Here is a 27,076-nt window from a genome sequence, read left to right as displayed (position 1 = left end):
CCGTGCCATAAAGACTATCTCGGCCCTCCCTCGCTTTTTTAATATTGGTGTTTAAAAGGCAGAAGAAAGAGCTGAATGGTCAGATTTGCCTATCTATATGAATTCTACCTAATTAACACGGTGGTTTCAAACACAGCCAGGCATTTCTAATTGAATCACTCCCTAACGCATGAAGCCACATAATGAATGTGGGAGCACATACACACTAAATGGGGAGAGGCCTCATTGGCATGACTGTGCAAAATTGAGGCATTAATGGCAGGCTCTTTTACCCTTTACACCCATATATAGCTGTCACCTTGCATAACAAATAAGGAGGTGATTTGAATAATTGGGGTTTATGTGAGAGCAGCAGCAGAGAATCTGCACCGGTAGTGATTTTCGTGTGTGTGTGTGTGTGTGTGTGTGTGTCTGTGTGTGTGTCTGTGTGTGTGTGTTCACTGCTTCCCTCCCATCCTATATTTCAGCGTTATATTACTGATGTGTGGGTTGTCTTATTCTGTTCTTTGATTTAAAAATGTCTGATTTCTCAGCTGTACCTCTGAGGTGATTGATATGGAGCAGTCTGACTCATTTCCAGAGGCCCTGTTCCTGCTCTGACATGTCAAAATGTCTTCCATGGAAAAAGGCCTGTTCTTGCTAAAAATTAGGGCAATTTTGTTGGAATATCATTTTCTAAACAGCCCAACATGTGCCAGCAGAAGAATTTCATTAACATCCGGCAGTCAAACTATCAGGGGTTTCATGATTCATTTACATTTGTTTTAAATTTGTTTAAAGGACAGACTACATCATTTGAAATATGAAACATGAAACCACACTTGTTTCATTCAGTCATTTATAAAGATTTACAAACAAACAAACTGTTAAGAAAAAAAAGAGTCACTGGAGGGCAGAGGTTGACTGTAACAGACTGTCCTGTGTTTACTAGCGTTTCTGTATTTGAGGTAGACTGTTGGACTGTTGGACTGTTGGAGTCACTGTAACAACTAAATAGAACGTTGATGATGCAACACTATGCTCTAACTGTATTCACTGAGCTGGCTACACCGACAGTGAGAGCAGCGCGTAATTGGTGCTTCATTGAGATTTTGGTGGTAGAACTCGAAAGCTCAATTTTCGAAATAAAATGGAAATCGTGACAGCCCTACAAATACAGTACAAATGTGATCCATTAGACATATTTTAGCAATGATGTTCAGCTTTGGCTGCTGTCAAGAAGCACATAGGATAAACCACCATGGTGCCAAGTCCCAGTTTGTGCCTGTCATGTATTTCTATTATAGTTTAGTCAAAGAGTAAAGCAGTCAGTTTTCAAACAAATAAACCAACTAATAAATTCATAAAGACAACCAGAGCAATGCACTCTGCATTTATATTTAACATTAATTGTGTTTTTGCCCCTTTTGAATATTTATCAGGTTTAAATATCAAATTTGACCCCGAAAATAGACTTTACAGTTGTTTTTGCCAACCAGAATAAACACAACAACATGTGCACACACTCACACAGTTTCTTAACGCCTGGCCAAGGCAGTAGATGTGCTGTGTATCCAAGGCAACCTAAATTAGTCTCAGCAGGTGTGTGGGCATTATGTCTCTTGCTGAGGAGAGGGTGAGCGAGCGGGCGACCAAGAGCGGGATGAACGGAGAGAGCGAGGAGAGAGAGAGGTGAGGGTGCAAAGAAAGAAGCAAGTGTGTAAAGGAGGAGTGGAGGGCACCAGATAAGGCCTCTGAGGGAGAGGAGAAGATGAGAGGTAAAGTCAGAGGTTGAATGTGATTAGCAAGGAAGCAGTGGCAGAAAAAGGGGAAGAGAGGGAGCGAGGGATGATTGGATCAGAGAGGGGAGGGACGAAAGTGGGGAGAGTGGTGCAGAGGGTGAGTCAGAAGGCAATGAGAGTGATTGGGAACTAGCATGCTGCTTATTGCATGCCACGAAGAATAAAGTCAGCAACCAGTCTGCAGTGTGTGTGTGTGTGTGTGTGTGTGTGTGTGTGTGTGTGTGTGTGTGTGTGTGTGTGTGTGTGTGTGTGTGTGTGTGTGTGTGTGTGTGTGTGTGTGTGTGTGTGTGTGTGTGTGTGTGTGTGTGAATGCACTGCAGAAAAAGCTATTAAGCAATAACGGCACAGACAGAACTAACTACATTACATCGCCAAAAAGACAAGATTACACTTGCTCCTAGCCACACACATACACACACATGATCAGACCGTGTTTAGCAGTACAAAAAAAGAGGCCTGCACACATGCATGCTCTCGGACACAAACGCACACAATAACACTCATTTACATTGACTAGTGTCTGGATGACAGAAGGGGTCCAAGAACACAGACGGGCCGTGGGTGAGATGACGCACAAGCACACACACACACACACGCACACACACACACACACACGCACACACACACAAAAAAAATCTAAATATACACATGTACACATTCTGTTTCTCAGAATTGTCACATAACTGTCTGTGGAGCTATAGAAAGCAAAGGCGAATCAATGATGGTGTGCTCATGGATGTGTCTGTCTTTACCAGCATGCGTGTGAGACGACTCCTGAAGGTGTTGATTGGAGAATGTGTGCGTGTAGGCGTGGAAGTGTGTGTAACTGCATTGTTCTATCCTGCAGCAGTTGTCAGTCACCTCCTGCCCTCTCTCCGTCACTCAATCAGAGGTGTCAGTCTCGTCTTGACTTTGAAAATGTTTTTTGTTTTTTATGTTTTAGGGATGATTTTGGTTCCAAAATGTTTTTTTGTCAGGTTCATAATTTTGTTTTCGGTTTACCAGCATAGTTCTACATGCTTTAGTGCTTAAAAACCACAACAGTTTTCTCGTACTGTACAGTGCTGCAGGACTGTATTCCCCCTCTGTCAGACACGCTCTGTTTTAGCTCTCTATAAGTGGCTGCCACCTGAATACCCAGTCTGCTCTGATTGGTCAGCTCACAAATGCCTGATCTAGCAGCACCAACAGAGCAGCTGTGCTGAATTAATTCTCAGGTCCCAGTCTAGCTGCTAAGCATAAATTATACAAATGTGTGACATGGTAATGTGTGTGATGTCACAGATTTAAAGGAAGCGCTACTGACGACATGTTTCAGGCACTTCAGGAGCAGGTTTTTTAAGGTAAGATATGGGAGAGGAGTTTTTGTTTATGCAGACATTGATCTTTTTAACGTTCAAGACCTTTTGCATCCACAAGAACCTACATCTATAACACAGTGAAGGAAAGAAGACACTCTGACACTCTCTCAATTTAATACTGATTGCTCTACATGGGCGACATAAGAAAACAAGACAAAGACGATTAGTTATGTATTTATAGTTATTATAGTTGTTCCTAACGCCACTTTTTTCATGGAGGAGTGCTGAGGATGCATTGAGAGGGTCTCACAGCCTGAGAAAGAAGCAGCTCTGTAGACTGGAGGTATGGCACAAAACAAAGTTTACTTCCATCTTTTTTTGAGAACGGCTGCCAGAATCAACAAGAAGTGAGAGATCCTTGTAGTAGCTTTAATGTTAAAGGAGACCTAGAATGCTTTCTTGTTTTTTTTTTTTCCCTTTCCTTCACTGTGTCATAAAGGTGTATGTAAAAGTTCTTGAACGTACCAACAGGAGCTCCTCTCTCCCACAGAAAACACTGCTCCTGAAGTGCCTGAAATGCCTCGTCAGTAGTCCCATCTTCAATTCCATGACGCTGTGACATCACACTGCATCAACATGTCAAATATTTAGCACAGCTGCTCTGTTGCTGTTAGCGCCGCTGGCTCAGGTGCTTCAGCACTGAACAGAATGAGAAAACTCATGTATTTTTTAAGAACCTGAAAAATGAGCATAACATGTTTTGATTTAGTCACATGAACTGAGAGGTAACTCATTAGCCGACATGACGCTACCAGATACTTGCTCAGTTATTGTGAGTTTGATTGAAGTATTTCCCCTCTCTTTCTGAGATTCTCTATTTTAGCTCATGTCTCTTTAAAGTGCTCTCCCAATTACCCAGTCCATTTTGACTGGTCAGCTCACACAAGCTTTATCTAGCTAAACCCACCATGTCTCTGTTCAACTCTGTGTTTTCAGCCTCCAGTTAGCTTCACTGCTAAGGTGCAGTGTCGATCATACAGCGGCTATTGTCAGGGTGTTGTTGTCATAGAGATAAGATGCACTTGCAGCATTTTTTCTCTCAGCACACAAATGCTTCCATCTCAGCAAACACTTTTCCGCCTCAAAAAAAAAAAAAAAACACTATGTGGACACAGCCCTATAGCAAGAAGATTCCTACAAATGCATCTAGGATACCAGGTATAAACATAATCATGTTGTTCTGCCTAAAGAAAAAACTTTGGGTGGACGGGTATTCTTGAGAACTGGAAATAAATAGTATCGGAAAAAGTGTTACATAAACATTGGTTCTGTATGCTGGAGATTAGAGGAGAAACAGGGTGCAAGAAACAAAAAGTGTGTGTGTGTGTGTGTGTGTGTGTGTGTGTGTGTGTGTGTGTGTGTGTGTGTGCGTGTTGTGAGTGTCATTAGTGTGAGGGGCACCCCGCTGACTTCCCTGCGGAGGAGAGAAGGGAAATGAGGACAGGCCTGGAAGAGGGGAGGAGAGGAAAGAAATCTGGTGTGAACAAGAGGCTTTATAAATGATGTTGTGTGTGTGCGTGCACATCTTAATGAGTCACCATCAAACTAATGTTTTGTTCCAGCGATTAGTCACAATTAGTAACTGTGTATGCATGTCTCGCGCTGCTATACAATATATTGGCCGAGAGCTTGCTGTTGCTTGCAGGTGAGTACAGCAGATCTGATTGTGCTTCATGCACTGTTTGTTTCGAGTGAGTATATGTGCATTTGTGTGTTCTGTGATTTGTTTCATAGTTCCTCCTTTGGCTTTTGTGCTGTGAATTTGATATATGGTGATCGCTGTCGCTCGTTTTGTCCGCTTCCTCTTGCCCCACTACAATGTAGGTAAATATTCTTAACACAAGGTGACAATAGTCTGTCAGTGTCTGTCATAATGAAAGTGTTTTGTCATAACCTCTGCTGGACATGCAGTAGTCAATCCGTCAAAGCTGGTCCTAGGTCACATAACAGTCGTCATCTAGGTAGCTGCTTTCCATCCTTTTATTACACAATATGAAAATCTTTTTGCTAATGCAACTAATACTTGGATAGATAGCAAAGAAAATGCAATTCCTTCAAGGGAAAAGTTGTAAGATATGTCTAGAGTTTCAGTTTAACATAGGAAATGTACTAATAAGCCATAACACATGGATTATGTTTGTGCTGCAACTTTGAAAATATCAGTTAAAGAATTCAAATAGCATCATATGTCCTTAGTAACAGTTCTCCAATTACTCTGAATAGTCCACATTTTACGTTCTACTGAAGATATGATTTTGATGAATGTAATGAATATTGATTAAACCAACTGACAGTGTGACACCTGGTCAAATAAAACAATAAAAAAATCAATAACTGCATAGATACATACAACTAGAAGTAAGTGAAGAATATGTTTGTTTGTAATCTTTGTTGTAGTATTTTAGTCAATTAACCTTTTAACTAATTTTAATGAAACCACAGCCTCTCTGAAAGGAATTTGCTTCAAAGCGTTCAGGTCTCATAATTTGCTATAATTTTTTTTTGAAAGGCCTATATGGTACCATTCTGAGAAAGGACAGTAGAATGTGGTACAAACACATTGCCCATTGGTGGGCTTTAATTGGTACATTTTCAATACATTCTCACTATAACCTGGTCTATCTTTCTCTGTTATGATTAACTATGAAATAAAACATACCCACACTGACAAATCTGTTGTCAGTGTTTATGTGTACGCTCTTTAGATCTAGATCAGTGTCTCTGTTAATTCATGCATCACGGACTGGACACTGCAGATTATATTTTTGGAGAAATTGAACATTTAACCATTTTCCAAATTGCCTTGACTTGACTTGGGCAGACAACATGTTTACGGTCAGTATTTCAAAAAGCTGTTGGATGGGGACAGAGCAGCTGCTATTGGCCAGTGTTGCCAAGACTGATTAATGCATTTAATGCATATTCCAGACCTCAGTGCCACTTACTAGGGGATGAAGTTTCGGTGTGTGCTTGTAGTTCCTAACATGTTATGTTTGTGTTCCTGCCGTCTCTGTAGTCTGCACGGTTCGCTGTCAGAAGTTCCTGATCTCGCGGGTCGGGGAGGACTGGATCTTCCTCATCCTGCTGGGACTCCTCATGGCCCTGGTCAGCTGGGTGGTGGACTTCTGCATCGCCATCTGTCTACAAGGTGAGGGAGGGAGCGGAGTATTGGATTATTTTCATACCTACAGGTTGGGGCATGAAGAGTGTCAACAAACATGGAGGAGGCAAAGACAGGTGATGTCAGAGGTAAAGGATAAATTGTGAGAAACAAGAGAGGGGGCGGGATTCATGATATGATGCACAGCTGGGATGGATCCAGATACGGAGGAAAGGATTAAAGGTTGGCATTAGGAAGGGAGAGAAACATATATAAGGGGAATTGTACACTTTAAGAGGAAATAGGTTTCTTAGAAAATATGCTTTACAAATAATGTAGTAAAACCAGGAAATAAAAGCAATTAAGGCATAGATACACTTAATATTTAACAATTATAGTCACATGTGCACCACACAGTTTACCCACAATATGTGGAAAGGTGAATGTAAAGGGTTTTATTATGTTTGGCCCCAATGGTGAATGGTGGCAACATGCAGTATACCCAGCAAAGGCATTTGTCTTCAACAGGACAAGTCGTATGAATTATACATGAAATGCATTCTTCCAAATGCTCCTAAAGTATATAGTCTGAACAATGGAAAAAGGTTTTTCACCTTCTGCCCTTAATAATTTAAGTATTTTGAGAGACACTTCATCACTTCCTCACTCATGAATGGGCACAGAATACCATCTTGTGAACTGTGGCGGGGGCGGGTTAGGGTTTGGGTTCTTAAAGGGCTGCATTTGACCCTCGGTCCTTCTGCTGAATAAGTCTGCCCTACTGGGTTAGTGACAGTTCTTGACTTCTGATGTGAGTAGAATTAAGGGGCTGCAGCTTTGTCTTAATTACTTAATTTACCTGAGAAATACTTTCAATGGCTTTATTAATACATCTGTGTAACATTGTTAATGTTAAATTTAATGGGGTATTTTCAGATGATCTAGTCTAGGAGCTTCTAAATAGTGAAAGACTGGGACTGTGTTGTGACTGAAAACAGTCCTTAAATGAGTAGATTCAAGGAGGGATAGTTGGCACAAAGAGCAGACAGAAGTGTGTATTTGCAAGAGAAAATGCAGATTGGAGAATGGAGGATTGAGGTGAGTGATGGAGGAACAGGAAGCAGAAAGCAAGTAAGTGAAGCTTTTGTTGCAACATGGAACACATCACAATGAGAGGCAGACCAAACAAAAACAAACCAAAATAGGATGGTAGGAGGATGGACGCAGAGGAGATCTTTGAGAAAGCTTTCCTGTTATGATGGGTTTTTATAAGCTGCTTGAAACAGTCCCAAGATTCAACAGATCTGTTAGATTGGAGAGTCGGACTAAAGTTCCAGTTAGATAATACAAACGTGTGTAGCGTAACTTTGTGTTTTTTCTCGTAATTTCTACCCCATCAATCCTCGGGACCCCTCAGATTTACCCTGTGAATCCTGACCCCTGTGCTGGCAACCACCGGATGAAACTACCTAAAAGTGCATAAAATGATTACAGCTAAAACCGATTTGATGCAGTATTAATAATCTAATGATAAATTATCGAATTATATATGATATTTGTATTGCTACTTTGACTTGAGTAAATTATTTTAATACTTCTTCCACCACTGGGTCTTTTCTTTGTGAGGGAGTTCTTGCATGGCATGACCCTTCTGAAGCTCAGATACAGAGGGGATTCATTTCTAGTTTCCATTTATTTTTATTATTTTTTTTGGCCAAATACTGGTTTTCTAATGGTTTCTTTCTAATAAACCTTTCATTGGCTTAGTTAATTCTCTTTGTGCTATGTTCCCACCCTGCCTATTTTATTTATGTTGCATTGATAAGGAGACAACACAAACTAAGACTGCTCAGTTGTTCTGTCTTATAATCAATATGTAGTAAATATAAGTTAAAGTGTGTCACTGAAGAATTCGAGGTGGTGATGATGTCTATGGAAAGGCTATAAAAAAGAGCTTGAAAATGTTAACCTTTGTTCTGCCAACATTATATCCTGGAAACTGGGCTAAATCAATCTTGTAGTATATTCTGAATCTTTCAGCAAGCCAATGGAGGAAGGCAAGAACAGGGGTAGTGCTGAAAAGGGCGACCTCTAGCTAACAGCCTGCTAGCTGCATTTTTAACCAGGTGCAAACAGATTAGGGCTTGGACGTTCCTCAAGCAGAGGGAATTGCAATAATAGATATTTCTTAGCTGAAGAAAACAGGGCTGGATGAGCTTGGAAACATGATCTTCAAAAGTCATAGAAAGAGCTGATACATTCACTCTAGATTTGATATTGAAGACAGAAAGAAGGAATCAAGGTGGATCATAAGGTAGGTGGCATCAGTCTTATACCTGCAAGGTGGATGCAAGCAACTGGAAGGGGGGGATGATAACAAGGTATTCATCAGTAAGTCTAAGTTCCAGGAAGGGGAAGGCAGACATCTGAAAAAAAAACGATTGGGGGAAGTTGTGAGAGCTGATCTGAAACCTTCAGGGACCAGCTCTAATTCAAATGGGTTTTCTCAGGCTGTGTTCTTATAATTGGATCCAGAACATGACTAATGTATGTATGGGGATGTACATTTGTCCCTCTGTGTGTGTGTGTGTGTGTGTGTGTGTGTGTGTGTGTGTGTGTGTGTGTGTGTGTGTGTGTGTGTGTGTGTGTGTGTGTGTGTGTGTGTGTGTGTGTGTGTGTGTGTGTGGCTTCAGTGTAACTGTAAATGTATCTCTTGCTAGATGTGTAAAGCTGTGTTTTGTACAGTATACTTTATATGTTCACTTGACATGCATGCACGTGAATTTGTGTGAATTTGTGTTGCAGCTGTAGTTTACATGTCTTCCCTGTTTCTGTTTTCGTGTGTGTATTTGTGTGTGTCCACAGCACAGAAGTGGATGTACGGTGGTCTGGACAGTAATGTGTTTCTGCAGTACCTGGCCTGGGTCACCTACCCTGTAGTCCTCATCACCTTCTCTGCCGGATTCACCCAGATTCTCGCACCGCAGGCTGTTGGTATGACCAGCACACATACACAACAGGACAACACACACACAGTAATGAGTGGTTGGTGGAGGCAGGTGGCAGCTTTTGTATGTTGGCACAATTGGACATTCATTATCTGGTTTGGGAATAATTTCACACACACACACACACACACACACAGCAGGTAGAGACGGATGTGTTTTCTTATCAAACTTTTCGCTCCCTGGCAATCTCACTCCAGTCAGCTGGTTTACATTTAAGTTACAAAGGAAGACGGAATTGTGTAGATAAATTGAACTGATAAGTCCACAGTTCATTTATATGAACCAACCTTTCCATGTTGCCCTTTCCAACTCGCGCGAGAGAGGAAGTAAATAGCGCTAGGCTGCGGCCAGTTAGGACGCCGCAATTGGAAACAATGAAATCAGGCTGATTTTGTTGCTGACGCGAGCATGCAGTCAGGACTGGGTGTGAGGGAGGAAGGCAACCAGCAGTGACACCAGGAAGTTACTGCTCCTGGCCAAGAAACAGTCCTGCACATAAACCCATCAACATTTCCCACACTATGTTTTTCATTTACATGTAAAAAAAAAAATAAGATACTGTGTTAATAATTGAGCTTTAGAGGTGCCGGTACACAGATTTTGTTAGCTTTAGACAAAGAAGCCTGGTTTTTTCCACTCTTTATGCCATGCTAAGCTGCTGGTTGTTACTTTATATTTACTATACATATACCAGGGTGATAGCCATCCTCTTGCATAATTCTAAGCAAGTAATGAACATGCATATTTTCTACTATGAACACAGTTGCTCAGTGTGTTGTATTGTGTGCCCTAAGTGCCCGATGTGCTCCCCCTGCAGGTTCAGGGATTCCAGAGATGAAGACCATCCTCAGAGGAGTTGTGCTGAAAGAATACCTCACCTTCAAAACGTTTGTGGCCAAAGTCATCGGCCTTACATGCGCTCTTGGCAGTGGCATGCCACTTGGCAAGGAGGTAACACACAAGCAAACACGCACACAAGCCTTTTTCTCTACTGTATGCTTCTATGGTTGTGCATTTAGTTTTGAATGGAACTATCCTACTGGGTGGGATGTCACATACTCATACCTAAATGACTAAATGCGTGACAACATGTATGATTGCTCCCAAAACAATATAACCGTTGCAACATAACACTGCCAGGTGAACCAGACCTTTGTTGTACGGTTGCAGTTTGGTTAGGTTTAGGCCACCAAACTTCTTGGTAAGGTTTATGAAAACATTGTGCTTTAGGTCAAAATAGCAACATTCATTGTGTGACTTAAGTTCCAAATGTACCTACGTGACCTAAGTAACTTAAAAGTTAGTTAACGTAAGTAGTTAGTAAGTTAAAAGTACTCGCCACTGACTTCTGGTTTTAAACTGGATGCCAAACAGCATTTGGTGATACAACAACTGTTGTTCTCGACTCTGCTACTGACACACATTACAGGGCCATCACGTAATGGCTGACAAATTTGAGTATGTTTTCTTCTTGTTCGCAGTGCCAGTGAAACTGAAACGCTGACCCACATTCAACAGTTACGTTTGTGACACAGTTTGAGCGATTCACAGTATTGAGTCTTCGTTTGTGATCAGTTACAGAATCCAGACCGGCACCGAGCAGCCATCAGCTTTGAATGCCAGCTTACACAACATCCAAAAAAATAAACCGTCAGTTACACAGAATACCAGCTGTCCGCAATTCAAATCATTATCAGTCATGAAAAGCCCAAGTAGGTCAGTGGAGGGACACTGGCAGTACAGCAGGTTGTAAGACTCAGATTTAACAGCAGGTGTATTGTGCCTCAGGTCAGAGCATATATGTATACAGAGCTAACATGTTACGATATATGAACATCCCAGGGAAACATAACCCTCTCCAGCTCATTTATATTACAGCTCCCCACATCCCTCCAGCATGAATTTCAAAGTGATTCATAAATGGCACATGATGGGCTCATGTGCTCAGGTCCAGGTGGAAAGCAATGTGTGTAAAATCTGGAAAAGTGGAAAGACATATGGAAGGAAATAAGAAAGAAAAGAGTCAGGTCGACTTGAGACCTTTTCTAAACCCACAGGGAGGGAGGAGAATGTTTTTCTGGAGATTTTAGGATCCCCAACCTACCCAAGCAGATGTTGTTTATGTCTTCTGGAAGCGTGTGTGTGTGTGTGTGTGTGTGTGTGTGTGTGTGTGTGTGTGTGTGTGTGTGTGTGTGTGTGTGTGTGTGTGTGTGTGTGTGTGTGTGTGTGTGTGTGTGTGTGTGTGTGTGTGTGTGTGTGTGTGTGTGTGTTTGAGAGATCCCTATCTAAACTACAGTGTACAGTACACTGATGCACAAAAATGATTTCGGGTAAGTATGGCGTCCCCCAGAAGACTGCCTAGCAGATTTTGTTCTCTCTGTCAAACACACACACACATGCGCACACACACACTCCCACACACACGCACACAGAGAAGCCTTCAGGCCCTTCTTTTTGTCCTACTGCAGCAACATCCAGTTTGGATTCAGCGCAGGCCTCAGATTTTCTTTAACTTGCGCATCACTTTCCTGACGTGATTCCCTCACTTTTAATCCTGTTAGTTCCACTCTGAACTCCGTCCCCCCCAGAATATTAATATTCACTGCAGAGTTTGTTGTTATCGATGTGTTTTCAAAGAGTATGTATGTGTGTTTGTGTGTGACGCACAACAAACGGGAGGCTGTTTTTTTGTTTTTTTTTTGTTTTTTTTACTTTACATCCGTTTTTTGACGTTTTCTCTTTTCCCTGTCAGGGTCCCTTCGTACACATCGCCAGTCTGTGTGCGGCTCTCCTCAGCAAGTTCATGTCTCTGTTTGGAGGAATCTACGAGGTCAGTCCTGATCTTCTTTTTAATGTCATCGCCTTTCCTCTCCTTAACACTCTCTTTCTAAATTTACCCCAACTGCTCAATTAATGACACTGGTTTTACTTGCAAAATCAGCTCGTGTGCATTTTTTTTTTTTTTTTTTTAGTTTACATATACATCGTACATCTTCATGCACAATATGCAAATACAATTTCAACCTCCAGCTCAAGTTACTATCCAGTTCAGTGACCTGCTCCTCTACACACAGCCTCACAAGCTGTATAAGAGTGCCCTGTCTTATTGCTGAAGGTTGTTGGGGCCATATGATACCTGAAGGGAAAACCTGCAGACACCACTCAGGGTTGAGAAAGGCACCTACTAGTTTGTAGTTCCTTTTAATGTTTTTCATGGACAATTAATATTCTCCTAAAAAGACAGGACTGTAAATCATATTACACTTTGTAGTAAACATGCAAATATTACGCTATTTTGAAGTATCTATAAAAGAAACAGATGGACTTGTAGTGTATTAACACATTATCATTACATTTACATAGATAAATGTAAATGTACGGTTTGGCGCCGCCTCTAGCAAGAAAGTAAAAAGACGTTACCAGGCTAGCTATACTGCAGATTTATCCATTTGGTGAAATTTAATTTGATATATAGGTATATTGGTATATTTGGTATCTGGTTCAGTGACCTCTGTAGTCCTAACTGTCCACTAAAACTGAAAAGTACGAAGAATTTTTGTTTCTTGCCAAGCCCAGTTCATTTTCCCAGTTTTGGTTGGAGTGCCAACTCTAGTGCCGCTTCCACTGAGCATTCCTCGCTGGGTTCCCCTGTCCCAGCCTCGAAAACTCCTCCTCCTCCTCCTGGCACCCCCAAGTTCCCGCGCTGTGTCCACACAACACCAACACTTGCCAGTTCTGAGCTCCCAGTCCTGGCAGAGTCGGCAAATAGGACCAGCTGAAGTGCTTTGTGGCTGAAAATGGCCTCCTGTTCTACACCGGAATCAGCAAAATTGCGAGCGAGGCAGATGAAGTTTTAATTCAGAGCAGCTCATGTGAGTTTGGATCAGTTTCTTGATCATGAGAAATGTATCAGAACAGAGGCAAATTTTGTCTTAAGGCAGTGCTCACACCAAGGAGGAGAGAGAGAATGAGATGAAACTTCAGCTAAGGCAGATGTTTCAAAACGCCAAGAGGATCGGATGGAAATGGTGAGGAAAAGGCCTGAAAAAAGTGCAAGATATGGAAGAAAAGATTTCCAACAATGATCTTTTTTGATTTAATTCAATAGGCTTTACTTACATGTTGCTAGAGCACATGTTCATGCCTCTGTTTATCTTGTTCTCTTGTTTACTTTCTTGGGAAAGTTGAAAGCAGCAGCCTGATGGTTCTTGATTCATTTTTAAACTGTGCTTGTCTGTTTATGTCTGGTCTGTTGATGTCTAAGGGCAGACATTTGTTGGTTAATCCCCCTTTATTTCCCTGTCATTTGAAGACAGACAAATAGCTGTGCGCATAGAGACAAAATATTTGTTTGTTTTTTTTCCTCAGGAATCCATTTCTTTCATCCCATGTAAAGTCAACAACCAGCAATAACCCATTTCATAAATGTTTAATCACTCTGTTATTTGTCAGCAAATTGGATCTTTTTCATCTTCAAAACCAACTCTGCCCAGAGAGATTTTCAGCGAGATGAAAATTTCAGTGGATTGAAAGGAAGAGAAGGATAGAAAAGATGCAGATTGAGTAGGGGGAAGAGGAAAGCAAAATGATTTTCTTCTTCAGCATCTCATCCTTGTTCTCCTTCCTTTTTCGAGCTCTCTGTCGTCTCTGCCCATTGGTATAGGAGTCCGGGAGCTTGTTCAGGAAGGCGGAGAAAATCTTGACTCTCATCTTTCTGAAAATGCGAGCAGTTCTCTTGGGGGATGAAATGTTGGGAAGAAGATGGGAGGGGTTTGAAGAGTGAACAGAGAGACAGAGGCTCCACCCTGCGTCCACAGTGTGGCCTTAAACTAACAGAAAAAACTGTCACATAAGTTCATTAGTAAATGTGATATCTTGATTCAGAGGTGGAAATAAAGATAATGGAAATAAAACCTACATTTTCAGAAATACCGCACCTTTAGTACTTCACCACTAAAATGTTCCTCCTACAGGATGACAATACTGGCAGTGATCCAGAGCTCATTTGAGTTTGAGACCCCTGGTCTAAATTATACTGCTGACATTATCTACCAACAATTCATGCCAAGAAATATGTGGACACTCATCATACATTATGACCCGACATTATGTGATTTTGAACACTGAATCATGGGCTCTAATATGCTTTCCATCAGCGTTAAGATCCGGGCTGCAGGGACAGTTTCCCATGCAGAAAGCAGAGCATTAGTGAGGTCCAACACTGATGTCGGGTGATAAAGTCTGGCTCACAGTCAGTGTTCCCAGCAGGCCCTCCAAATTAAATGATGAAACACATAGCGGTCCATGAGTGGTCCTCTACAACAACACATGGAAGCATTTTCTGAGACTCTATCTGTTAACCCCTTATAAACCATTACCATCTGCCACTGAAATATAAATCTGTTTGTTGATCTGACAGTGCTGGTTATGCTTTAGTCTGGCTAAGTCACAAAGGACTTGGTTAAGTTTAGGGAAAGATCATGGTCTAGGTTAGAATAAGTACTTAGTTATGTGGACGGAGGGCGATTCTGGAGAAAGATAGTCAAGTGTTGAGTCTCAATCCCAGGTCGTCAAATACTGATGCTTTTTTGAGATGAACACTGACCCAAAGCACCAGTTTCTGGCATTTCTCACCATGCCACATGTGACTTCTGATCATCTAAATGTCATTCATCCTCCTCAAAATGTGAGACATGTCACAGAGAGGCAGATTATTTTATTATTTCGTTATTATACTTTGGCTGAACATAAATTGGGAAATGAATCATTTGTAGCTCATCTGTAGGTGGGTGGGTAGAGTTTTTTGCGGTCTTCCAATTGAGAACAATAAACTCTCTATGATGACATTTAACTCATACTGTAAATGTTGTGCTAGGCATTGGTTTAAACCCTTCCTAAATTAATTCTGCCTGTCTACCTTTTTACCTCCTCTCTTCGGTGATCATCTTCATCTACATGTAACCCTCTTTCTTTCAAATTTTGTCTGGCCTACCTCCCCTTCTGAAGCTGAAAACACGTTATGGCCCCTCACCGTGTAATGTTTATGCATAATAATGATGGGGAAGTAACTAACTCCTGTTTATTTTTTAGTTACATAAATTATATTGAATCAAATTATTTCCACTCCATATTTTTCCCCTCAGCCATTCAGACACCCCCCGCAGTGGCTCTATTCCCCTCCAGGGGGTCCCGCCCCCATGTTCCTTTTATTTCCCGCTCTCCACTCCCTCTTGAGTGTTGTGCTGCATTTTATTGCATATTAATGCCGTGTGCAAGTTTGTGTGTGTGTGTGTGTGTGTGTGTGTGTGTGTGTGTGTGTGTGTGTGTGTGTGTGTGTGTGTGCGTGGTGTAGTGTCCTTCTGCAGCAGTATCTCATCCTCCTCAGAGTTTGAAGTACTGTATGCTAATATGGCCTGTGGGCTGTAAAAAGCAGCTTTTTTTTGTTACAGCATGCTTTTAGAAAGCCTGCTGCACTCTAAAAACTCCACCTGTGTACTTCACGCACATGTGGAGAATACCGTGGTTTGGAAAGGCTGACACGTATCAGCTATAATTGGGGAAAAAACATTTCTTCAGCAGATCTGTGAGTGTCAGGTACAAAAGTGTACCTTTTGGTGCTAAAACACAGGAAACTTTCTTCATTAAGTTGGGGAAAAATGAATGGAAATCAAAAATCTATATTTGCTTAATTTTCCTATAATTGTTTTTATTTTTTTAAAAGTGTAGTAATTCACGGTTCATGAGAACCTTATCTCTGTCTCTTATTCCCATACTTCCTGAAGGAGCCGGGGACTAAGGTAATTCAATTCCACACCTCCCGGCATGAAGTGTAGATTTTCTACATGTGTTGTGCATCATTTCAGACACATCAGCCTGATATAGTTTGTATCTTTTAAACTTTGGGCCGAAAGCAAGAACAAGCATGAAGGCATTCTCATGTCAGTCATTTATGTGGCCTGAGAGATCAGATCTGAAATGCGTATTGATGCATCTTGGGGGCATTCACACCAGTGAACACTCTTGTCAGATGTTAATACCTGGTCTGAACAGGTCTGGTCTACTCCGTCCTTGTGCACGCTCATGAAATGTTCACCAAAAAGTGAAGAGGTGGAAATATTCCAGCCTGCTGGCATTTTTAAAAATATTCATTCAAGATTAATATGTTTTGCAGTGTAAGCTGTACTTGCAGTATCTTTCTAGACCACCACTTTATATTACACTGTGACTGTCTTTCTGTGTGTGTGTGTGTGTGTGTGTGTGTGTGTGTGTGTGTGTGTGTGTGTGTGTGTGTGTGTGTGTGTATCTATGTGTATTTACGCAGCATGCTAATCAGAGTTCCACACTGTAGGTTTGTAAGTCTAGGATAAGCCACTGGGTGTCAAAGGGAGTATGCGCACGCACGCACACACACACACACACACACACACACACACACACACACACACACACACACACACACACACACACACACACACACACTCACTAACTTCTCTTTATCACTGCCATGCTGCTTGAAGGAAATCAGTCTCATAGGGATGCAGGTGAGTAAGATTGAGGCATGTCAACAAAATGTCCAGGTGTGCAATATATGTAGCACACTCTACATATGAGCCACTTCCTCTTTCTTTCTTTCTTTCTTTCTTTCTTTCTTTCTTTCTTTCTTTCTTTCTTTCTTTCTTTCTTTCTTTCTTTCTTAGCTTCACTGACTTTTTTAATGTGAAGAATTAGCTCCATTCTGAACTGACACATGGTGTGACAATCAGATTTGTCAGTGAAATTATTGCATGCTCCATATGTTAGATTCTTCTGCTGAATCTAACCCTGCGTGTGTGTGTGTTTCAGAATGAGTCAAGAAACATCGAGATGCTGGCTGCAGCCTGTGCTGTGGGAGTGGGCTGCTGTTTTGCTGCCCCCATAGGAGGTGAGTCCTCTGAGATAAATCTGTAGTAGCAGTAGTTTGGAGATGTGTGATTTTCAATACGTTTTGTATCACATGTAGTATCATCTGCACATTGTACAATAACAAATAGTGAGGTTCATCTTACTCTGTTGGGATGTACTATATGGTAAAGTCAGGGCAATATCCCTTTCTGCACACCTAATACAGTATCATCAGATGCGTTTCTGTTGGTGACATAATTTAGTTTACTGCTGTTGTTGTCTAAATTTGGTTTAAAAGATAAAAATGCCTGAAAAAGTCAGAGGCACTCAAGAAGCTAGAGTGAAAAAGCCTTTAATTAATAATGGCTGTTGAAGCAAAAACACACAAGAACGTGATGCAAAAACACACAAGAACGTGTCCGAGTGCTGATATTGTCACATGATTCTGCACTTCCACAATTAAATGTTATACAATATGTGTGTCTGCGTGTGTTCCAGGCGTCCTGTTCAGTATTGAAGTAACATCCACATTCTTTGCGGTGCGGAACTATTGGAGAGGTTTCTTTGCTGCTACCTTCAGTGCCTTCATCTTCAGAGTGCTGGCTGTTTGGAACAGAGACGAAGGTGAGGCCCACTTCTGTTCAGTAAAATTAATTTTGATTGCAAGTGCAGATATATTTAGAACCGGAGGCATCCTTTTTTAACCAAGCACCTGGACAGAAAAGGTGTGCCTGTGTGCGCGCGTGTCACAGTTTGGCTGTGTTTTCAAGACCGTTCTCTTACTCTAGCTGTACGTTGTTTCTCTCCAGAGACCATCACAGCCCTTTTTAAAACCCGCTTCCGGCTCGACTTTCCCTTTGACCTCCAGGAGCTTCCTGCCTTTGCCGTCATTGGGTAAGTCTTGATTTTTAAATGTTATATAATATCTAATCTAATCTAATAATATGATATAATATGATAATGTATATCAATTTAAAAAATGTAATCGCCATTCATTTTTAGCTGTTTGTTTCATGAATCATCTGAACAGATAAATGAAAATAAAAGCTATAAGATAAAGAAAAATAAAGCCCTAAAAAACTGCCATAATCTGCTGTTGACTGCAGCTCAGTAATCAACAGAGACTATCGCACTTCAACGACCCATCTCTTTCTAAAAGATTTTAATATTAATATCAACAACTTCCATACCCTTTATAAATAATTATGAGAAAGTGATGTTGTTGTAAAGTACTGGCACAAAGATGAACGTAGGTTTGATTTTCCACAAAAGTCCATAGAAGGTTCCTGTGAATTCAAACAGTGGCTCATTGTTTTTGTCCATCTGGTTGTTCTGACAGGTATTCCCATTTCGCTGTCATGGCAGCACAAATTCAGATATAATTCAGGAGCTGAGCTCACTGTAGCTTGTGAAGGTGTTACTTCAGGGTAGCCTGCGTGAGTCACCTAGCATGGATAATTCAGCCTGCAACAGTTGCTAGTGCACTGAGGCATTTCTTATTTTATCCTGCCTTTGCCTGAGGGCTTCTACATGGCTGTGAATGAGACCATGGTCTCCTGGAAGGAAGTTGGTGATGAGATGGGAGAGGTGCTCTCCCTCCCCCTCACTCTCTCAGATGAAAGTACATGCCTGTGCGCTACTCTGTGTAGGCTCCCCAAGAGAAGAAAACCGCTCTCCTCTTATGTCTCCTGTCTTTTGTTCTTCATCCTTTTGGCTGTTTTTTGGTTTAATTGTCCAGAGATGTGAACACTCACAGCTGTATCTGTGACTTGCACATACAGTACATTTAACTCAATAGAGAGCACTTGGCCCCAGTTTTACACTCTGCTACAGTGTGTACATGTGCACTGATATGTCTGAGTTTGTGCGCATCCATGTAGTTTCCATCTTCCCCTGCCAGCAGCTCTCAAGTGGGGAAAGTCGGTCAGTGTCTCAGTTAACTAGGCCAGCAAGAGTTTGTCCTGTGCTAGATGCTACAAGGGACACATGTTTAAAGAGTTGCACACTATTCACCTCATCGTCTACACTAGGGATGTACAATATGTTTTTTTTTCAACCGATAATCACTGTCTCTTGCAACCAATAATCGATAAAAATAGAGAGTTTTATGTTTACATATGTATTGTGTTAAAAAGTCAATACAAAAGTAGAGGCTTTTGTAGAACAGAAAGCTGCTCAGACTGCAGATTAAACAATAATACATGGAATAAGATTGGGGAACAGTTATACTACTTTAAGTGCATGGGGATGAAGTAGGTTTTTATAAAATCTTAGCTTTCATAGAACATAAGTCTATCAAACATTAGCTGCCACTTACACAGATAGTGGAGCCAGTGGAGACCTTGCACTATATCATGTAAATATGTACATATACATATATTCTATTCTATTTCTTCCCTTTTTAATTACCGTATATTGTTTATTTTTGCGACTGGTTTTTCTTCTGTAATATTCTGTCTCTGCTGGGACATTAATAGATTTCTGATTCTGATTCTTGTAATTTTTTAGTGCAGCAAAGCTAGCTGCTACTGCTGTCGCAGTTCCTCCTGACCAGCCTGTTGCTCCTCCTGGCTTACACTCCACCTCTGGAGCTGCTCTTCGCTACCAGAGTGTCTCTAGGCTAGAGTGAGCAAATGGGCTGGATGTCCGAAATTTGGGCTGCCCCTCCACGAGCAGCCAGAAAAGCCTTCTTTTTCTGGCACACTGCTAAACCACCAGCTGTCGATCAGAGGAATAGTGGGAAACCATTAGCAGGAAGATGGATCTTGGCACTTTTTGAGCTTTTTAAGTGCATACATCTGTCCTTGTGCACATGGTAGTAGACTATTAAGAGTAGCAGTTAGAAAAACATTGGGGACCTACTCATGAGAGAATATACTGTAGTGCCAATAATTTTTAGAAACATCACAAATTAAAGAATAATGCTGACAATAGTCTCTATTTTGTTAGTCATAAAAACCAAAACCCAGCGTGTTAGTGCATCTGCCAATTCCTTCTGTGGCTCTCAGCCCTGAGCCCACTGAAGAGGTAAATCTTAAAGAATGATTCGATCTCTCGCACAGTCAAAGTGTTAAATACTCAAGATGACTCAGTAGATGAGCCGTTGTCAGTGTGACATTGTTGGCTGATGATGGTGATCTTGTTTTAATCATGGCTGATTGGGTGTTATGATAATGGCTGGATGTCCTCCAGGTTTTATGTTATGCTGTGGCTAATAGTTGTTTTACAAGACTTTCTGTGGGGTTTTTATCATTTGTCTTCTGTGGTTTATGTGACTATGAGACAAATTTCCCCTGGGAGAGGGGGAGGATAACGTGGAAGTCGAAGGTACAGATTTTTTTAGAATTTTTTTTATTCAACTGGGCAAAAAGTCAGATGAATTTCCTATAACAGCTGGTCACTGTCATTTTTTATTCAACGTTACTCATATAGGAATGAAATGTGCTTTTGTTTGGGACTATTTTCAGCCAGTCAAAATAAAAATGAAAACAAATGACACAAATATACAAGATTTCACTGTCACATTTATGCAAAAAACCTAACTTTAATGCTGGTAACCAAAGTCCAAAATCCGAAAAGTAGGCAACACAAAGGCAACAGAAAGCATCCAAGGAAATCAAAGAGTATTGCAAAAACTAAGAATGAACCATGAAGCCATATGGAACATTTCAGGAACAAGGGTGGTACATGAGCAACAGGTGAATGATCACAGGACTGACATGGGGAAAGAGACAAACCAACAGAGAGTGAAGGAACAACACAGGCATCAGTACACACGGCAGGAAAACAGACAAAGAGAGGAAGTAGAGAGTAAAACATGACACATGATTTGTTGACAACAATGAAAATATGTACTTAATATCAACAGCAGACTGTGTCTTTCATTTATCTGTTCAGATGATTCTTGAAACAGTAAGTCAGTAAATTGTTGCATCAACCAACAGATATGTAATAAACAACAAATTGGACAATTGATTATAGTAGATACTTTATTGATTTATTATTTTATTTATAATCATTCATTTTTCAAAAATGACAAACATACTCTATTTCAGCCTCGCAATTGTATTAATTTGCTTGAAAATTAGAAAATCATTGGGTTTTATGCTGGTGTTTTGAACTTTTTAATGACACCAGAATGGGCTCTAGGAAATAGTACAGTACGGATGTTTTAAAAAGTCGTAAGGACAGTTCTGTTACAGTGCCTCACCTGTCGGTTCTCACAGAGTGGGCAGATGACATTATGCAATGGCCCAACGTTAGCTACATCAACATGTTGGTGTTAACGGCGGAGAATTACACAGTAACAAAAGCACAGAAGCATACCTGCTACTCCTAACTACCTGCACAGTAACACCATAGGGAAAGCACTGTTGAAGAAACACAGCAAGTTTATATTTCTGAAGGCAGCAGTGGAGCCCAGCCAGAGCATCAGTAAAGTTAAACATACAGCGTGGATAATGCTGAAGGAAAGTGGAGTCGTGGAGACAGGAGGCTGCTCCTGCATTGCCGGGTTGGGGAAGTCATGTAGTCATGCAGCAGCTATTCTGTGGAAGGTATTCAGAACCCAAATATTTATTTTGGTCTCAAAGCCATGAGCCACGCTAGTCCCCGTTCCTTCCTCCTTGGCATGATGCGCAGGGCGTAGGGCACCAATGTAGTGGTATGGCAGCCTCCATAGGCCTCTGAAGAAACAGGTGGATAGATCGAAAAATGACTCCAGAAATTAACCATCAGTTATAGCTTTTCTATTTGTTTTTATATAATTTGTTGTACCAGACCATGCAGATCTATGTCCAATCTGGCTGAGACATGACTACACCCCGACCCTATGACCTGTAATAGTACTATCACCCTGACGCACCCCAAACAACAAAGACATGTGTTCCTTTTATGGGTACAACTACAAAGAACACACAGCGGCACGTAAGCAGTGTTTTCCTCGGCTGCACAACGGGGGCAAAGACTCCCTCATCATCCTGTTCATGATTTTTTCAGAGATATTTGACAGAATTAATAATGCATCAAGATAAATTTATAAGCATTAGGATGTCTGCAGAGCCGTCGGAGTCTATTCTTTCTCTCTCTCCCATCTTTCCCTCTCACTGTCATGAAGAGGACTCCCACTGAGCTTTCAAATGCACGCTTATGTAAACCTCTTTTTCTGCTTTGACTCCCCCACACATCTCCATTTGACTGTGCGCTCCCGCTCAACCTCCTCCTCGGTCTCATAGCTGTAATTCCCTCTTCAGCTTTTTTTTTTTTATTTTTTTTATTTTTTTTTTAGTATGTTTCTCCTTTAAAATCCATGTCTTTTTGTTTTTCTGTGTCTTTTTTATTCCAGTCTGTATCCGAGGTATATCCCTCCTACGTGTTTCATTGACTTTGCCTTTGCCTCCCCCCTCTTCAGATTTTTACACATACCTCATACAGAGTGTGGAGTGTATTTACTGTAAATATGATACGACTGCATTTCATTTGCATTTGACATCCGCCTTCAGTTTAGCGGAGGTTCTTTACATTGACAGTGTTTTTACCATGGCCGAGTGCACTGGAGACATCGTATGGAGGTGCTTTGAGAGAGAAAATGTAATGATTCATGCTTCGGCTTGAACAAGCCCAGACTCATCTATTCCATCCACTTTCAATGTGATTACCCAGAATGCCTTTTAACCTCTTAATTTGTGTCTCTGCAGTATTGCCAGCGGTTTTGGTGGGGCTCTGTTTGTCTACCTGAACCGACTGATTGTCCAGTTCATCAGGAAACAGAAGGCCATCAACAGATTCCTCATGAAGAAGTAAGCTACAGTAACCTGTTATGGAAAGTAACAAGTACATTAACACAAGTGCTTTACTCATGTGCACCACTGTGGTAATTAAGGTACATTTCAATGTTCCTTACTTAAGAGTACTTTTACTTTTACATTCTTAAGTATATTATAGCTTTGTTTATTTTTACTTAAAGTAACACTATATAACTTTTTTAATGGATTCTGGAGAAAGATGGTTGATGATAGATGAATCTCATTCTCAAGTTGTCAAATACTGATGTGTGGGTTTAATACCCAAGCCAGCGTTGATATTTGATGATCTGGGAATAAGACTTGGCCCTGTGATGAACTTTCAACTTGTCCATGGTTGGCACCACCACTCACCCGGTGTTAGCTGGAAATCGGTTCCAGCCTCCCACAGCCCTGCAATGGGTAGGGGTAGGGTGGATGGATGGAATGAGACTCAACAATCAACTGTCTCTCTCCAGAGAGTTACACAGTGTTGCTTTAAGTAAACCCAAGACTTGAAATTTTAACAGGGTATTTTTACGTTGAATTATTGATACTTTTACTTCAGGATTTCAGAGATCTCCACACTAAGGCACATTTGGTCCAATTCCCCTTCCTTTGAAAGGAATGTGACAGGGAATCATAAGGATGTTCATGGTTGTTTCAATGGCCAGTTATGTAGCTGTCCACACTAGGTGTTGAGTCTGTTCAAAACATTTGCCAAAATAATATTTAGTGAATGATTTATCGTAAAAAAAAAAAAGTCCATGAAGGCATTGCTATGAAAGAGCACTTATCGCAAGTCACAACATATATGCTAACATGGTAAATTTTGATGTTATTGATGGTTTGATGCACAGACACTAACATACTACATGACTTAAAGTGTACTCCAGTAACACCAGTGTTTCCAGTAGTCTTAAACGTTACTGCACTGACATTAACAATGAAAGCATTAATGACGCATCAATGAACACATTGATTTAATGTATCAATATGAATTAAATCTGCCACTGCAGTGTAATAATCATTTGCCAATAAGTCTGTTTCGTTGTGTCCGATATTTACCTCTTGTTTTGCTTTTCTGATTTTTAATGTATCCTCAGTCTTAACTCTCCCAATGTTTTATTCTTTCTCTCTGCCTCTCCAAGACGTCTGCTGTATCCTGCACTGGTCACTTTACTTGTTTCCACACTCACATTTCCCCCTGGCTTTGGACAGTTCATGGCTGGCAAGGTAGGTTCTGCAGACCCACTCAACACATACTTTTAGTTTGTACGCACACTGCACTGCAGCCATTACTGTAATTCAAAAAATGTGGAAGAAAGCCTGCAGCGGTCTGGCCCTTTACCTGTCAACATGATATATCTGTTATGTATTCAGTCTGCAGCAACACGAAATGTCTTAGACTCTGAGTTTAAGACATCAAGTGGACGTTTTTTGCTGCTTGTTATCAAAACTTTCTCAGCACCTCTGAGCATAATTTATATTTCCTTCACGATATGTCGTTTTTTGTTGTGGTTTTATGCAACCAAACAGAGCAGCTGCCTAATGAACCATTTTAGATCATTATATTGTTTCGTAACAGCCTGATTACCATTCATGGCTGTGTGTGATTGTTTTTTAATACTCACAGCACTGGTTAAAAATTGTTTTTGTTTGTGTATCATCTGTGTACACTGGAGACTGGAGGAGCATACTGTCCTTTCGCTCCTGGGATGACTCATAAGTGTGTGTGCGTGTATGTGTGTGTCTGTGTGTGTCCCTTCCCTCCAATTTCACCCCCTTCATCTCTCTAATTATCAGAATTAGAAATGGAATATTCTGTGCATCCTTAAGCGTTACACACACACACACACACACACACACACACACACACACGCACATACACACCACACACCACACACCACACACTCTGTGTCTCAGTCTTGGTACCTAATGAGAGGGTGAGTCAGGGCTCTGAAGCTACCTACACTGACCCTCCTCCTTTTAAAGCCCAGCTCTGGAGAGCTCACTGAGAGTTCTGTATCTTAAATCCTTCTGTCTCGCTCTCCTAATCCTCACTCGTCATTTCTTTGACATTATCACCACCAGTGTCTCCAGTTATCCTGGCCTTAAAACAGCGATGGATGAATTTGTCGCGGTTTACTCTCCCCTGTCAGGTATCTTAAATCTTCAGTGGCGTCTTTCAAGACACTTCAGCACATCATCTACCTGCTGTGACTGTGATGCTTTGTACACTTTGGGTGTGTTTTGGGTTTGAAGTATTTTTATGTCTAACCAGGAGTGTTTACATTTACGCCTGGAGCTGGATGCACAGAAGGTTTTGATAGAGAGGAGAAGAGGGTCTTTTTTATGTATTTTATGTTGTGTTTGCATATGAATTTGAAAAAAATGGGCAAATAGGTGGCACTAACGTCTGTTTTATGATGATGTTTTGCATTAGGTTTGGGTCAGTTTTCACAGCAGGGAAAAACTCTTAAAACAAAATGCCACACATAGTGAAAACCTCTGGTCTAATAGTGTAAAATGCAAATCACTTTGGAGAACTTCCACTTAATTTTTTGGGATATAAACTCTGTCATTATAAGTGTAGATACTGAGTCTGACTTCAGACTGAAGTAACTTCTTCAGTGGATTTGGGACTGCATCAGTAAAAGTGGACTTTTTCAGCTGTGCATTGACAACAAAGTTTATTGTCATGGCAGTTGTAAACCTTACACTGCACTGTATGTTACAATCACACATACGGCTGCACGCCAAAAAAAAAATCATATTACAATTATTTTGACAGATGTGGTTGTGACACGATTCATGATTAGACAGAATAATCTTCACTGAAAAATAAATAAGTAGTAGTAATAAGTGTAGTACATTATAATGCTGTCTTGCCAGACATGTCTATCTATATATCTATATATATATATCTATATCTATATATCTATATCTATATATCTATATATCTATATATCTATATCTATCTATCTATCTATCTATCTATCTATCTATCTATCTATCTATCTATCTATCTATCTATCTATCTATCTATCTATAATATATATATAATATTTTTTCCATTTCATCAAAAGATTGCAGCTTCTTGTCATTCGAATATTCACTCTGCCATATTGTGATCTTGATCATCTGCATTATAGCAGGCTACAGTTATTAGATATACACTACTGTAACAGATATTAAATAAACAGCAACAGTTTGACAGTAAACAAATAGTAATAATTGAAAATGACTCAGGTGTATTCACCATTTGTCTGTTCCTGTCCTCTATCACATGGCCCATGGTGACTGTGGAGTCAGAGGGCAATATTCAGAGAGGTTTCAGTGGGTACATTATCCTGAAAATGGATAATGTCCAAGTCCGTCCTTGGCCAAATCAATCCAGAAATAGAGTTATAACAGTGAAAACGTGACATAAAAAGCAACGTTATGTCAAAGCATAGGCTCCAGAATCATCTTGATGGTACAGTGTCTTGTTATAGCTTGTCTGTCACTGCTTTTTCTGCCCAGTGTAACTTGAGAGGGTAGGATCACAGCTTCACATACACATTTACTTCAAGATATGAGTTTGGACATAACATTGTTCTGATGTAATGAGCTTTGTTTGTGGTCAAACATTTACATCAGTTACATCTCACAAATTGTTACAGATCTGCTGTTTGTATTTACAACAGTGGCGTTGCACCGAGAAACTGTGGGCGGCAGCAAGTTGCACCGAATGTCAATTTCTGAATAATGTTGCTTAGAGTAAATACACATTTTTCAGTCATGTTAAATCTTAAGTAAAGCAAGAAAAAGAAAGGGGGGGGAAAAAATGCTGCAACTCGAGCACACTCGAGTTTGCACTTGTTGATGATGTTGCTTTCTGTGACCTTTAGCTTACCCAGAAGGAGTCTCTGGTGACCTTACTGGACAACCGGACGTGGGCCAAACAGGGCATAGCTGAGGAGTTTGACTACATCGGACACTCGCAAGCCTGGAAACACCCACAGGTCAACGTTTTTGTCACCCTGGTCCTCTTCATTGTCATGAAGGTAGGTGATGACATGTTAACTCGTGCCAATAAATGCATACAAACCATTTTGGTACTGCAGTTCTCATTGTGAAAATGAATGTATCGCCTAGCCCTGCAGTCATTTTAGTCATTGTT

General features: G+C 40.8%; 1 protein-coding gene across 3 annotated transcripts in view; it reads left to right on the top strand.

Moving 5' to 3' along the window:
• Positions 1-27,076, top strand: part of LOC119034338 (chloride channel protein 2-like) — a 159,263-nt gene that overhangs the window by 70,668 nt on the left and 61,519 nt on the right. For all 3 annotated transcript variants that reach the window (XM_037125247.1, XM_037125255.1, XM_037125239.1), the window contains exons 4-13: positions 6,159-6,290; positions 9,108-9,236; positions 10,068-10,201; positions 12,003-12,080; positions 17,093-17,171; positions 17,630-17,755; positions 17,941-18,025; positions 22,828-22,929; positions 24,063-24,147; positions 26,805-26,960. In XM_037125247.1, coding sequence (XP_036981142.1) covers positions 6,159-6,290; positions 9,108-9,236; positions 10,068-10,201; positions 12,003-12,080; positions 17,093-17,171; positions 17,630-17,755; positions 17,941-18,025; positions 22,828-22,929; positions 24,063-24,147; positions 26,805-26,960 — 1,106 coding nt within the window. The remainder of the gene's footprint in view (positions 1-6,158; positions 6,291-9,107; positions 9,237-10,067; positions 10,202-12,002; positions 12,081-17,092; positions 17,172-17,629; positions 17,756-17,940; positions 18,026-22,827; positions 22,930-24,062; positions 24,148-26,804; positions 26,961-27,076) is intronic.

The sequence above is a fragment of the Acanthopagrus latus genome, chromosome 2 (genome assembly GCF_904848185.1).
Source record: "Acanthopagrus latus isolate v.2019 chromosome 2, fAcaLat1.1, whole genome shotgun sequence".
NCBI classification, from domain to species: domain Eukaryota; kingdom Metazoa; phylum Chordata; class Actinopteri; order Spariformes; family Sparidae; genus Acanthopagrus; species Acanthopagrus latus.
Note: the sequence above shows the minus strand (reverse complement) of the source record. Positions and strands in the feature narration are given on the sequence as shown.